Here is a 12304-nt window from a genome sequence, read left to right on the forward strand (position 1 = left end):
GAACAAGCCTTTCCAACGGCATATAAGACTGGCCGTTGCGGGAACTTAACCCATCTTCAGGCATAAGCTGCTCTTGCCAGCGAGCTGTGGGACAGTCATGGATTCAACAAGATGCTCCACAAAACAAAGCTCAAAAGGAAAGCTCAAAAGCCAAAAAGGAAAGAAGCACCTCTTCCTGACAGCCAACAAGCAGAAGGTGTCTTCTGGAACTTTAAACCAAGATAGCCCTTATCTAGAAAAGGACAAAACTAACAGCTGAAATGGGATAAAAAAGCATCTTCCACCCAGAAGATACCAGCTGCTCAATAACGACAGGGACAACCCCCTGCCCAGTTGGGAGCTGATAGACCAAGAGGTTAGCCTGGCTTGGCACAGACTCCCGGGGGACCTCCACCAGGTGCCTTCTCCTCCTCAGGTCCCAGTTTTCTCACTGTGAGATCTTCCTGGACCTTCCACTCTAAAGTGCATGATGTCCTCCAGCCTCTCCATCACACAGCCTTGGTCTGATATCATCACATCAACACTACCACACAGTATGGACATTTCACAGGCTCTAAAGGAGCTTTCCCCCAATGATGGGGGACAAGGACTACATTCCAGACTCCTCCATCTGCCTCCAGGAAGGATTCGTGCTCCCTCTCCCTGGAGAATCTCAGTTCCTGGAAGGCAGAGACCGTCCTTTTTGCTTGTGTTGGCAGTGTCAGCACCTAAGAACATCTGGAAAGCATGAATCAGATTGTCTTTGATTGGTGCCCACATTTCATTACTCCCCTTCCAGAGTAGAAGCTCCATGAAGGCAGGACCTAACCCATGCTGGCTTTGCAGCAGCATCCCCATCCTACATATCTGATCTAGGACAGGAGGTCATCTATTGGGTAATTCCTGGTATGGACACTTCCTCCACTCAGTCATCTCTGCTGGCAGTCTCAGAGAGCTTCAGGGCCTGGCCTCAGGTACAGAATGATGGGTCAAAGGCAAGGCTCAAGCTCAGCTCTCCCTGACCCTAAGGCCCCACAGGTCCAGTTAGCTTCATTTTCCCTTTCAAACCAAGCAATTTCAAAGCATGAGAACAGAAAGCTTTAATTGGATAGGAATTAAACCCACCCTAGTGTTTAAATGTAATGCTTATTGAAGTGTGGGCCTGAAGCACTGCCTGGAGGACAGTTTGTGGGAAGCATTGATCCTCAGATAGCCCGCTTCAGTACAAACCCCAGCACTACAGGCTGCAGCATTTACCCAGTTATCATCATCACAATTAGGCTAACCCAGAAGAATTTTTCAAAGAAATGAATTTCCCTATTCCTTCAAGAGATAAAAAAAAAGAGAAGATGAAGGGAAATGAGGAAATAATAAAACAAAAGAAACACAGACCACCAACCTGCCATGGAGCCTGACTGCCACAGAGAAGAGGTTCTCCGAGCCTCCACTTCAGTAACTCCAGGGATGGAGAACTCATCCCCTGCCACCACAGCCCATTCCTCTCCAAACACTAAAAAAGGCTTTCTTATACACAGGAAAAGTTTGTCCCTTTACAGTTTACCCTCACTGCTCCTGGTCTCTGCCATCTGGGGCCAAATCCCTTAAGACAGCTCTCCTAAGCAGCATTCCCAAAGTTTTCCCATGCCCAGCTGCTCCGATTGCTCCCAGTCATTTGGCACCAATTGAAGCCTTTTTCCTGCCTTGTCCTCTGGCTGCCTTCACCATCCTTCCTAAAACACAGTGCCAAGGGCTGGATCTGAGCCCAGCAGAGGACGATGGGCCTGGGATCCCTGGTTGCTCCCCTTCTGGGAACCTTCAGATACTTTTCAGAGAAGCCACCACGTGGTCTCACAACCTTGTTCTGTGAAGTCAGTTTGACAATCACATTTCATCTTGTTCCTTTTGGTCCCTTAGCAGGGTTCTAGCCTACAAAGATCTGATGCAGGCAGAAGAGGGACTAAGCCACCAGTCATGATGGCCAACAGGGCTACCTCATCGGGAGCATGTTCCTGACTTGGTCTGGTGTTGGCCATAGCAGCCATCCCCCTGTTGCAGGGGACCAGCCAAAGTACTGAGGCCTGCCTGGGCTAAGACTTAATTTGTGTGCTTTCTGCACTTCACTTAGAAATCAATGAGGATGGAAACAATGTCAAGCAAGATTAGGGGAAAAAATTGTAAAACTCTTAGGACAGCTAGGTGGTGCAGTGGATAGAGCCCCAGCCCTGGAGTCAGAAGTACCTGAATTCAAATCTGACCTCAGACACTTAATAATGACCTAGCTGTGTGGCCTTGGGCAAGCCACTTAACCCCATTTGCCTTGCAAAATCCTAAAAAGATAAAAATCAATGAGGAGTCCCATTAAGAGGAAGAGTCACCCCCCCAAAAAAAAGCCAATGGGGCACCAATGGGGAATGGGGCACCAGAACTGGGCAGGAAAAGACCTGAGTTGGTCTTTGAGCTTAGGCCTTCCCCACTAGGAGGCTGGGGCCTCTGGAAAGGTAAGTCAGCTCTCTGACCTGCAGGATCCTTCACTAAAAAACAGAGAAAAGACAGTCCCAGCACAACCTGCGTGGAGAGCACTTGGTGAGGGTGACACTGACAGGAAGGAGGAACAAGCCTGCTCAGGTAAGGCTGGGCATTGTGAGGGTGAATCTGAAATGCAGACAGACCAGGAAGGCAGCTTAGCCTACAGTGTCTCCAAAAACACCAGGAGTAGAATGTCAAAACAGGAATGAGGAGGATCCAGGAGGAAGGGGAGAGAATGGAGACAGAAATTCCACAATGTGGCCCTCCCCCTCTCCCTAAGGCTGCAAGATTCTGATCTCCTCACTATCTGGTTCACAATCCCACAGGGAGACCCCCCTGTCCGAATACCTGACCCTGAAGGTTCCTCAAAATTTAACCCTGATCGGAAGGTACTCCCCCACATGCCTCTGAAAGCAGGCTCCCTGAGACAAATTTGGAAGGTCCTGGGCAGCTGCTGACTTGAGTGCAGCCAGACCCGAGGCAGTGTAGCCTACTGTAGAGTCCCAGAATCCTTCTCCTAGGGCTCTGGAGTCAATGAGCACCAGCCCGGAGGAGGCCCTGGTAGCTCATAAAGACCACAATAGAACTTAGGGGTGCCTACTCTGTGAGCCAGGCAGGGTAAGTGTCATTATTTCCAGTTTTCAGAGGATTTAAGTGAATCAAGAGCCAGGTCAGAGCTAGAGAGAACTGGGAAACTAGCACCTGAAAACTCACGCTCCAGAGACAGAGGCTCAAGGGCATCAGTGGACAGTTGGGTCAGAGGTCAGCTTCTCTTCTTCAATCCAATTCCAGGAGGGTGGGGATGGAGGGGGCCTTAGGCTTTGGCTAGTCCTAGCATCTCAAAGACCCTGTAGGCCTAGAAGGCTACTCATGGGGTCCCCTGCCCACTTCCAGGAGCCATCCCCAGTCATCCTGGATCCATATCTGGCCATAGACCAGATGGTTCCAAAGAGGAAAATGAGGCTCATGACCTTTGCATCCCCTGCCTCACTTAAATCCAAGTCACATGTGTGTCAATACCACCTCCCTGATGTCATGGGCTTCTTCCGGAACTAAGGGCAAACAATAACTACCACCCAGGGATGAACACTACCTTCTGTTGCCTCTATAATCAGAACAAACCCTCCTGAAGAGAAATAAAGATATTTATAAAAGACAAAGAGCTGAGGTGATACCCAGGCAAGGTCAACAGAGACAAAGGAGCCTGGGACTTGAGTTAGCCAGACTTCCCTAGCCCAGTCATCTTACTCCACATCAAATGAAAACAAGGCCCCCAAGATTACCCAGAGCCCATCATCTGGTGCTGGGAGCAGCAGGATCAGAAAGAGGGCTCCTGCCATTTCACCACGATCACAGCCTCCAGCCCAGTGGAAAGGAAACAGCACAAATCCAGTTTCTGGATGACTGGGAATTCTAACCAAATAGGCTGAGGGCGAAGGCCTACCCTCCTCTATCAACCAGTCAGAATCTGAGAGTCCCCAAAGCATGTAGGTCTGGCTGTGGGTCACCTCCCAAAGTGGGCTCGCCACAGGGCAGAAAACCCACTCAGATGGCAGGGAGAGGGGCAGTGGCAGCTGCTGATCCTCCAGGAACACAAAGATTGCTGGAGGCCAGTGACCAGAAAAAGTCACAAGAGGAGGAAGACAAGAAATCAAGATAATAAACTGGTCTTTCAGAACCCAGTGGCTCTGTGCTCTCCTGTCAAGTCACAACAAATCAGAAAGGAATGAAGGAATGAGATGAAATGGGATGGAAAAGAGTGTGCAAAATGGGATAAAGAGAAGTTAAAGAAAGGGCCTGGAAAACAGCCCCAGCAACTCCCTTCTTATTGATGACCCTCGAAACCAACCACCATCTTACCATCATTCAATCTTCCCAGGATAAATTTTGCTGGGCTCTTGTCCCATTCATCCTAAAAGCTTAGCCCTTCCTCCCCTCAAATACCTCCCCCAACACACACACACACACACACACACACACACACACACACACACACACACACACACACACACACACACACACACACACACACACACACACACACACACTCTCTCTCTCTCTCTCTCTCTCTCTCTCTCTCTCTCTCTCTCTTCAGAATGTCCTCACCTGTCTTCTTTGTCCCAAAATTGCCTATCCTTTAAAACCCAATATAAATCATACCTCTAGGAGCCTTATCCAACTAAGTCACAAATCATATTCACTAATCACACCAAATCAATGGAACCTCATTGGCCACCTATGCAATCCATTCACCTAAGGAATCTTGGCCTTAAAATTCCTAACAAGAGATCACCCAGTCTCTGCCCAAAGACCTCCAAGGAGGGGGGGTCCTACTCAGCAAGCCTCTCCCTAGCAGAAGACCTTCTGTATATTCTGCTGGCACTTGGGCTCAACCCATACAAAGGGGGAAGTCCTTGGATTTCAGCCATTTCTTATTTCACAGACATTAGTCCTGGCTTCTCAAACACAGGACCCACTACTCAGGTAGAGATCACATATATCATGTATATAGTCAGTCGAGCCCAAAGCTGGGGCGAAGAGAGGGGCCTTCCTGTCTCTTCCCTCTCACTTTCTTCATATGAAGAATGGGCTGCTTTCTCAGCCCTGTCCTCCCTCCCTCCCTCCTAGATCTGTGGTAAGGGCAAAGTGAGAGAAGCTGGAGAAAAGGACACCGGGACTATACTGTGCACACCACTGCAAATTCTGACCCTCCTTTTGAACTCTTCACCCACTAGAAGCAGAAGTCACAAATTAGAGGGAAAGTCACTAAGACAACACATCCCCATGGAATTTTAGCAATTAGAAAGTATAAGCAATATCGCTTTCCTCCATAATAGAATTAGAGGGGAAAGATCTCAGTCACAGTGCATTAACTCACATTTAAATGAATGTGCTGTCTGCTTAAACAGTGATGTTATCTGCCGAATAAAGAATAATGGAAGAATGCTCAAAAGAAAGGGATGTGTTTTACAAACACACAGAGGTGTTCAAAGACTGAATCCTTCCGGACTATCATTAGCCATTAAAATTCTGTAGATTCTTGATTTTCTTGCCTGAGTGGCAAAAGTCAATTCATTGATAACAATCCACCCTTGGCATTCTTTGAAAAGAATCTTGTGGGGAAGTCACTTGGTATTCACTGATCCCTCGAGAGATGGTGATGACAACTCATCTCCTAAGGTGAGGGAGCATTTCTGGTGGAGCCTAGAGAACTTCAGAACAGGCATGGTGAGGTCAGAGATCCTAGGGACCTTAGAAACCACCAAGCTCAATCCATGAGGGTCCAAAGAGGAGAGGTGCCTGCACAAGGTTGCACAGGTGGTGACAGAGGCAGCCTGTAAATCCAGGTCATCTCACACCAAGACAAGTACACATTCCACCATGCCCAAAAGGAGCATCACCACAAAGTAGGTCACTAGCTTATGACTCAAAAGCATGCTCTACCTAAGAACTGGAAGGCTGACTATGTCAGAAAAGGGAGAAAGAAAGAAACAACCAGCTCTTCGGAAGTCATGAAAAATGGGAGTGACCTGACATTCCCCAGTCTAAAACAGTATCTTTATCCTAGTAGGTCTGCCTGTCTGTCCTCCTTAGAAGGCTGACCTCTGCTGTGGCCTGCACAGGGGACCACTAGCAAGACTCCTGAAGGATATAAGGAGAGTGGCGATCTTGGCCGACTCAGAAAGACGATAGATCAAGACTGAGGTTATAGCCACTTCCAAGATAAGGCAAAAGAAGATAAAGGGTGATTCAGGCATTTAAAAACTGCACAATTCTCTCATTAGGAACACTGCTTAAGCCTTCACATAAAGCACTGTACAATATAATTTCTGTAATAAGAGAATAACAGTAGTTATCACTTCTATGACACATGAAGGGTTGCCGAGTGCTTTATAAAGCACGATCTTATTTTAGACAACAGAAACTATCGTTCTGCTGTAAGGATGCGCAGAATCTATACTACTCTGTAGCCAGAAGATGTGTGTGGTTTGGCAGGGGGGTCACATAAACCAAAGAATCTTCCCACAAGGTGAGATGAGAGCACCCGATAAAGGCAATGGAGTGCAGCCCAGAATGCAACCATCATATCTGGAAATGCACTGAACACTAAGGAGAAAACACTTGGGGCCTCTTCCCGGGCTCCATCCTAATTAATCACACCACACTTTCATAGACCAAGCGATGATTTCCTGTTCAGTTTGTAATTTACACTTCAACCATTCCATTTGTTGGGGAATCAAATGGATCAACAGTTCATTCACCTCATTAAAATTGTGCTAATTTCCAATCCTTATTCTGTCCTCAAATCACTGAACAGTAGGTGCCTTGATAGGCCAGCAAGAGCACAAATAGGCTTCATTAATTTTAGAATTTGAATCTTGAAGAAAAAACATTTTATTCCCTCCCCCCCCCAAAAAAATCCTATCAGTCTGTCCAGAATGATCCGCTCCAATTGACAGAATCATTTTTTAAAAAGTAATCCTCCTCCTTTTCCACCATCCTGCCCAAAAAGAGGGAAGAAGACATTAAGTATTTACCAGGGCTCCACCCCAAAGAGACCAAACAAAAATCCTAAGAAAGAAAGAGGTCACATGTACAAATATATTTCTAGTAGCTTTATGGTGGTGACAAAAGAATTGGACACTGAGGGCATGTCCATCAAATGGACAATGGGATGGGATTATGATGGAATTCTGTGCTGATGTGAGAAATGAGGAAGGGGAGGGTTTTCAGAGAAACCAAGGAAGATTTGTATGGTCTAACAGAGGGGAGTAGAACCAGCAGAACAATGTATATGATAAGAAGACTGGACAGAAGACTAGTTTAAGATTGAGAACTGATCAGTACAATGATCAACCAAGATTCCAGAAAGTCGGGGATGAAGGAGAACACTTACCTCCTGACAGAGAGGAGGACTACATCTATAGGATGAGGTCCACTTGCTCTAGAGGACCAACATGGAAATTTGCTTTCCTAGATTCCATCATTTGAGCTCAGGGTTTTTTCTTTTTCTTTTTTTTAATGGAGGAAAAGTGAGAAAGAGGAAAGAAATGTTTATTAATTAGAAAAAAATCTGATTAAAAAAAGAAAGTGAGGGTCACCCATGTGGCCCCATGTGACAGAAAAAATTTCTGGTCTGCTCCCATCTACCCTGAGCCAGCTCTGGTAATAGGAATAATGGGGAATGGAAAGTTCTTTTTTTTTTTTGACCTCTGTATCCCCTGTCTAATCTTTGTCTGGTGAATTAACTACATCTCTGTCCATGTAACAATTTCAAATGGCCCAAAATACCAAAGCCTTAGTAAAATTCAAGCTCACGTCCTACCCCCAGAGCACCAGTATTTCCTAAGGCTGATGCTCACTAAATATAAAAATGATTCATTTGAGAATGGTGAAACAGTCAGATCAGGTATTGGAAAGTGTATCTGTGAAAATGCCCTCCCACAGCCAGTCAAAAGCCAAAGTGGCCAGGGAGAAGAAGTTATCATGGACCAGTTGAGAGGTTTGTACAGACCCCTTTTCCTTAGTGCCCTGCTTGTTCTTCATCTGTAAACAGACCCCCGTGATGCTGACACCATATGAAATATTCTGTCAGCTCAAAGGCTGAAGTCTAAGAGAGCTGGCATAATCCTTCTTTGGAGATACAAGATCTAATAGGACCCTGGGGATTTAAGAAAACATGGCAGTCAGGGAAGAATATGCCTAGACAGTTAGGAGCAGGAAGACAGGTATCGAAACCAAAGGTGACCTGCAGGGGGGCAGGGAGAGTGGACCTTGAACTGAGGTAATGAAGGAGATGTCAGGAGGGAAGGGAATGCCATGGGGCAGGGTGGGTGCCAGACAGGCAGCCTTCCTTTCAATGCTCTTCCACTTCAGCACTGGGGGGGAGGGGCATCCAGCTTCTGCAAGGCAGACTTTTCTTTGAGATAAGGGGACAGATAAGTTGGGCCCCAAAGATCCAAGTGCCAGTCTCTAAATTTAGCATGTAGGAATTCCAAGAATTCAGTGTACTGGTTCAGCAAGGCATCACAAAGAATGTGTTAAATTAAAAGGAGGTAAACAAAATACATTCACAGATCCCTCATTTTCCTCACACATTTCTCCCTTTCTCCCTTTAGGAAACAGGCTGAAAGTTGCCATAGAAATAGGAGGGGGAGTGGGGAGAAGGGTGAAGGTCAAAGGTCTCACTAACCTTTAGCGCCTGCGTGGCTGACCCTTGGGGAGTCACTTTCCTCCCTGAGTCCATGACCTCATCAATAATAAAAAGGAGGCCTCTAAGAGCACGATCATTAAGACAGCCAACCAAGGGAGATATGGATGGAAGCGATCAGGATTCTACATAAGAAATAAAAACCCACTCCCCCAATTCCAAACTTGGGTTCATGAAATCATGGGGAAGCACTGTGAAGCAAATTCCAAACATAATCAGAGAACAATGACCTGGAAGGTTTCAATCAAAGTTTCTAGGAAAAGAAGTAAGCTGTGTCTCATTATTTAATTTTCCTCATGAAAAGACTTTCGCTCATATAATTCATTCCTCAGCTTTTGCCAGTTTGCATGAATCACACATCTTTCCTGGATGCCAATTGGTGCTTATGACATTATTTCTACAGTAAATCTGCAACCTGGAGAAGATATGCAGTCCCATGAGGAATTAGAATTGAACGATGGATTATTCAAGAGATGGAAGACAGCCTGGGAGGACAGGGAGCACAGACCTTTCAAACGGCCATCATTTGACCCTAAGAGGAAGCTACTGGAGAACAAGCCTCAGGAGGGGCACTCCTGAGTAACAGATGGTTGGACCAGAGAGGTAGGCCCAGCAAAGCTCAGCTAGCCTCATAGTTCCAGAAAGCTGGGAGCTCCTGCCTTTCCACAGTTTCAAGAGGAAAATGGTCCCTGAGGTCCTGCCTACCCCTGGTTTCTCTGGAGTTTGCTGGTGTCGAGCTCACCTGTCTTCATGCACATGCATCCTCAGTGACTCCTCTGGGAAGAGGAACGGGGCCCAGGCACCAGCACCTGTGGCATTGCAGAATGTTCTTTCACTCAAATGTGACCATTTTCTTCTACGGACTTTTACAAAGGGATCACATGACAGAAAAAGCACATTCATAGGTAGAGTCCTAGGCACATTCCCCAAAGATCAATGAGTACTAGGGGCTCTGAGTTCTATTTCCTCTTCTGAAAGCATCACTACAACAGCAGATGACAGAATGTGGATGTGGGCATGCTCCTTTTGGGGGCAAAACATAGAAAGGACAGAATGAGGTGACACACAAGCTGAGGCACCAGGCCCAAAGTTGTCAACACTGGCTTCCAAGGAGGTCTGAAAGGGAGCCCACTAGGTACCCAGGCTTGGTAAACCCCAGGGAGGGCATGCTTGACCAACCTACATGTGACACACATTTGGGAGGAGAGAAGACACCTTGGAGAGCCAATCAGGACCCAGAAGGATCCAGGCAAGAAACAAGTCAGGTGAAACACCTATGATGAAATGGGCATAGATGTGGTCTGCTCCAGGAAAACCCTGGGGCAAGCCTACACACTCTCTCTGCACATTTTCATCAGTCTTTCCCACCCTCAATGTGCAGATGAGAGTAGATTCATTCCCTCCAGTCTCCTCCACTAGAAATCTTGCAATCTACCCCTTCTCCATGCATCCCTGCCCTCCTGCCACCTCCTTTTCAATCATCTTCATTTTTTCAGTTTTTTATTTTGAGTTCCAAAATCTCTCCTTCCCTCCAACCCCCTCCTCACCCAAGGAGAAGGCAAGAATTATGAGATTCATTATTAGTCATGTGGCTCTCTCCACCCACCCACCCCCAAAAAGAGGAAAGAAAAATAAAGTGGAAAAAAACCCCAAAAACCTGCTTCAATGTACACTCAGAATCCATGAGTTCTCTCTCTGGAGGTGGAGAGCATTTTGCATCGTGGGTTCTTTGGCAGTGTCTTGGATCACAATCCTTATTGGAGGAGCTAATCCTTCCACAACCAGACCCAGTACTATATTGTTGTGACTGTGCACAATCTTCTCCCGGTTCCGCTCACTTCCCTCTGTGTTCATTCATATATAGCTTTCCAGGTTTTTCTGCCAGCATCTTGCTCATCATTTCATACACAATAATAGCACCCCATCATGTTCATATACCACAATTGTTAAGCTGTTCCTCAAATGATGGACATCCTCTCAATTTCCAATTCTGTACACTACAAAAAAGAGCTTTTCTAAATAGTTTTCTACATTTAGACCCTTTTCCCTTTTCTTTGATCGATTTGGAATACAGACCTAGGTATTGACCTAATGCTGGGTCAAAGGGTCAAAGTTTATAATCTGCTGGGCTAGTTCCAAATTGTTCTCCAAAACTGTTGGCCCGCAGTGTCCCTATTTTTCTACATCCCCTCCAGCATGTCATTTTCCTTTGCTGTCATGTTAGTCAATCTGATAGATGTGAAATTGAGAGTTGGCTTAATTTGCATTTCCCTAATCAATAGCTATTTTGAGCATTTTTCAAGGGATTATTGATAGCTTTGATGTTTTCTTAAATCTTCCTTTGACCATTAATCAAATGAGAACCGTGAGAAGCACTCTGTCTAGCTTGGCCCAGAGAAGATGCCCTCTAAACACTAGTCAGTTGTTAGCAATCATCATTCTCGTGAGACTTTGACTCATTCCAGTCAAGTCAAAGCAGGATCTGGTGCAGCCACTGCCAACAAGGCTGGCCAAAAAGAGCTCTTACCTCAGTCACTTTGGGCTGCAGGATTAATGTCTCCGGACTCATGCGGGGGATGTCAATGTGGATCTGGTGAGGAAAGAGAGCAGAGTGAGTGCACCCAGCAAGGTCCCAGAACCTCCTAGAGAAGAGTCAACAAGAAAAGTGCCAGTAAACAGCTCCCACGCTGTCACCTCATCCCCCAGTTCAGAATGAGATCAAACATATGGGAAAGGAAAAAGCAACCACTCAGTTTGAACTAAGACTGAACTCCTGCTCACAACCACCCATTCACTTTGGGGATGTAACTATTCCTTTATTTACATCAAAATAAATTCTCAGAAGGAGAAGGCACCCCCAGAGCAGCATGCCACATGGCAGGGAAGAATCTAAAATGCTCAGTCCTGGACAACCCCTGACCGAGAAAAGGGTCCTCCCAGCCCAGCACCTTCATGATCACCATCACATAAAGTCCTCCCAGATGACCCCAGTTGAGTAGCCCTTGCTCGATAGCTTCCTGACAACAGAGAGGCTAAAGGACTTGCCAGAGCTGCCCAGTTGTTCTCCACCCCTTTGCATGTGATGTAGGTGGGCCACAAATACAATCCATTTCCTTTGAATCTTCATCAAATCACATTGCTGTAAGTCCTCTGCTCCACTTAGACATAGGGTCAGGTGAGACTATCCAAAGAAGCCTGGATGTGGAGTCAGGACTTGATGCTGACACTCACTAGTGAGGTGAACCTTATTCTCCTCATATGTAAAATGAGGCTAGTATTCCAGATAGTTATCTTGTAGAAGTTTGGCAAGCAAGTGCTTTATAAAAACCTGGAAGACTAGAGAAACCAGAGGCTGTAGTATTCCTGCCATGAACTTTTAAAGGGGCAGCTAGGGGGCCCCAGTGCACAGTCACTTAACTCTCTGTGCCTCAATTTCCTCATCTGCAAAATCAGCTGGAAAAGGTACTCCAGGTAGCTCTGCCAAGAAAACTCCAAACATGGTCACAGAGAGTCAGACACGACTGAACGATACCACTGCCTCTTATCAGTGTCACCATGTCATTGACTACCCAAGTATCACAGGACCCG

At 46.3% G+C, this 12304-nt stretch overlaps 1 protein-coding gene across 2 annotated transcripts in view; it reads right to left on the reverse strand.

Annotated features, from left to right (window-relative positions):
- The window catches only part of TBC1D22A (TBC1 domain family member 22A), a 357164-nt gene that overhangs the window by 250438 nt on the left and 94422 nt on the right, over positions 1–12304 (reverse strand). For both annotated transcript variants that reach the window (XM_074227261.1, XM_074227262.1), the window contains exon 7: positions 11244–11306. In XM_074227261.1, coding sequence (XP_074083362.1) covers positions 11244–11306 — 63 coding nt within the window. The remainder of the gene's footprint in view (positions 1–11243; positions 11307–12304) is intronic.

Source organism: Macrotis lagotis, chromosome 2, assembly GCF_037893015.1.
Source record: "Macrotis lagotis isolate mMagLag1 chromosome 2, bilby.v1.9.chrom.fasta, whole genome shotgun sequence".
In the NCBI taxonomy this organism is placed as follows: Eukaryota; Metazoa; Chordata; class Mammalia; order Peramelemorphia; family Peramelidae; genus Macrotis; species Macrotis lagotis.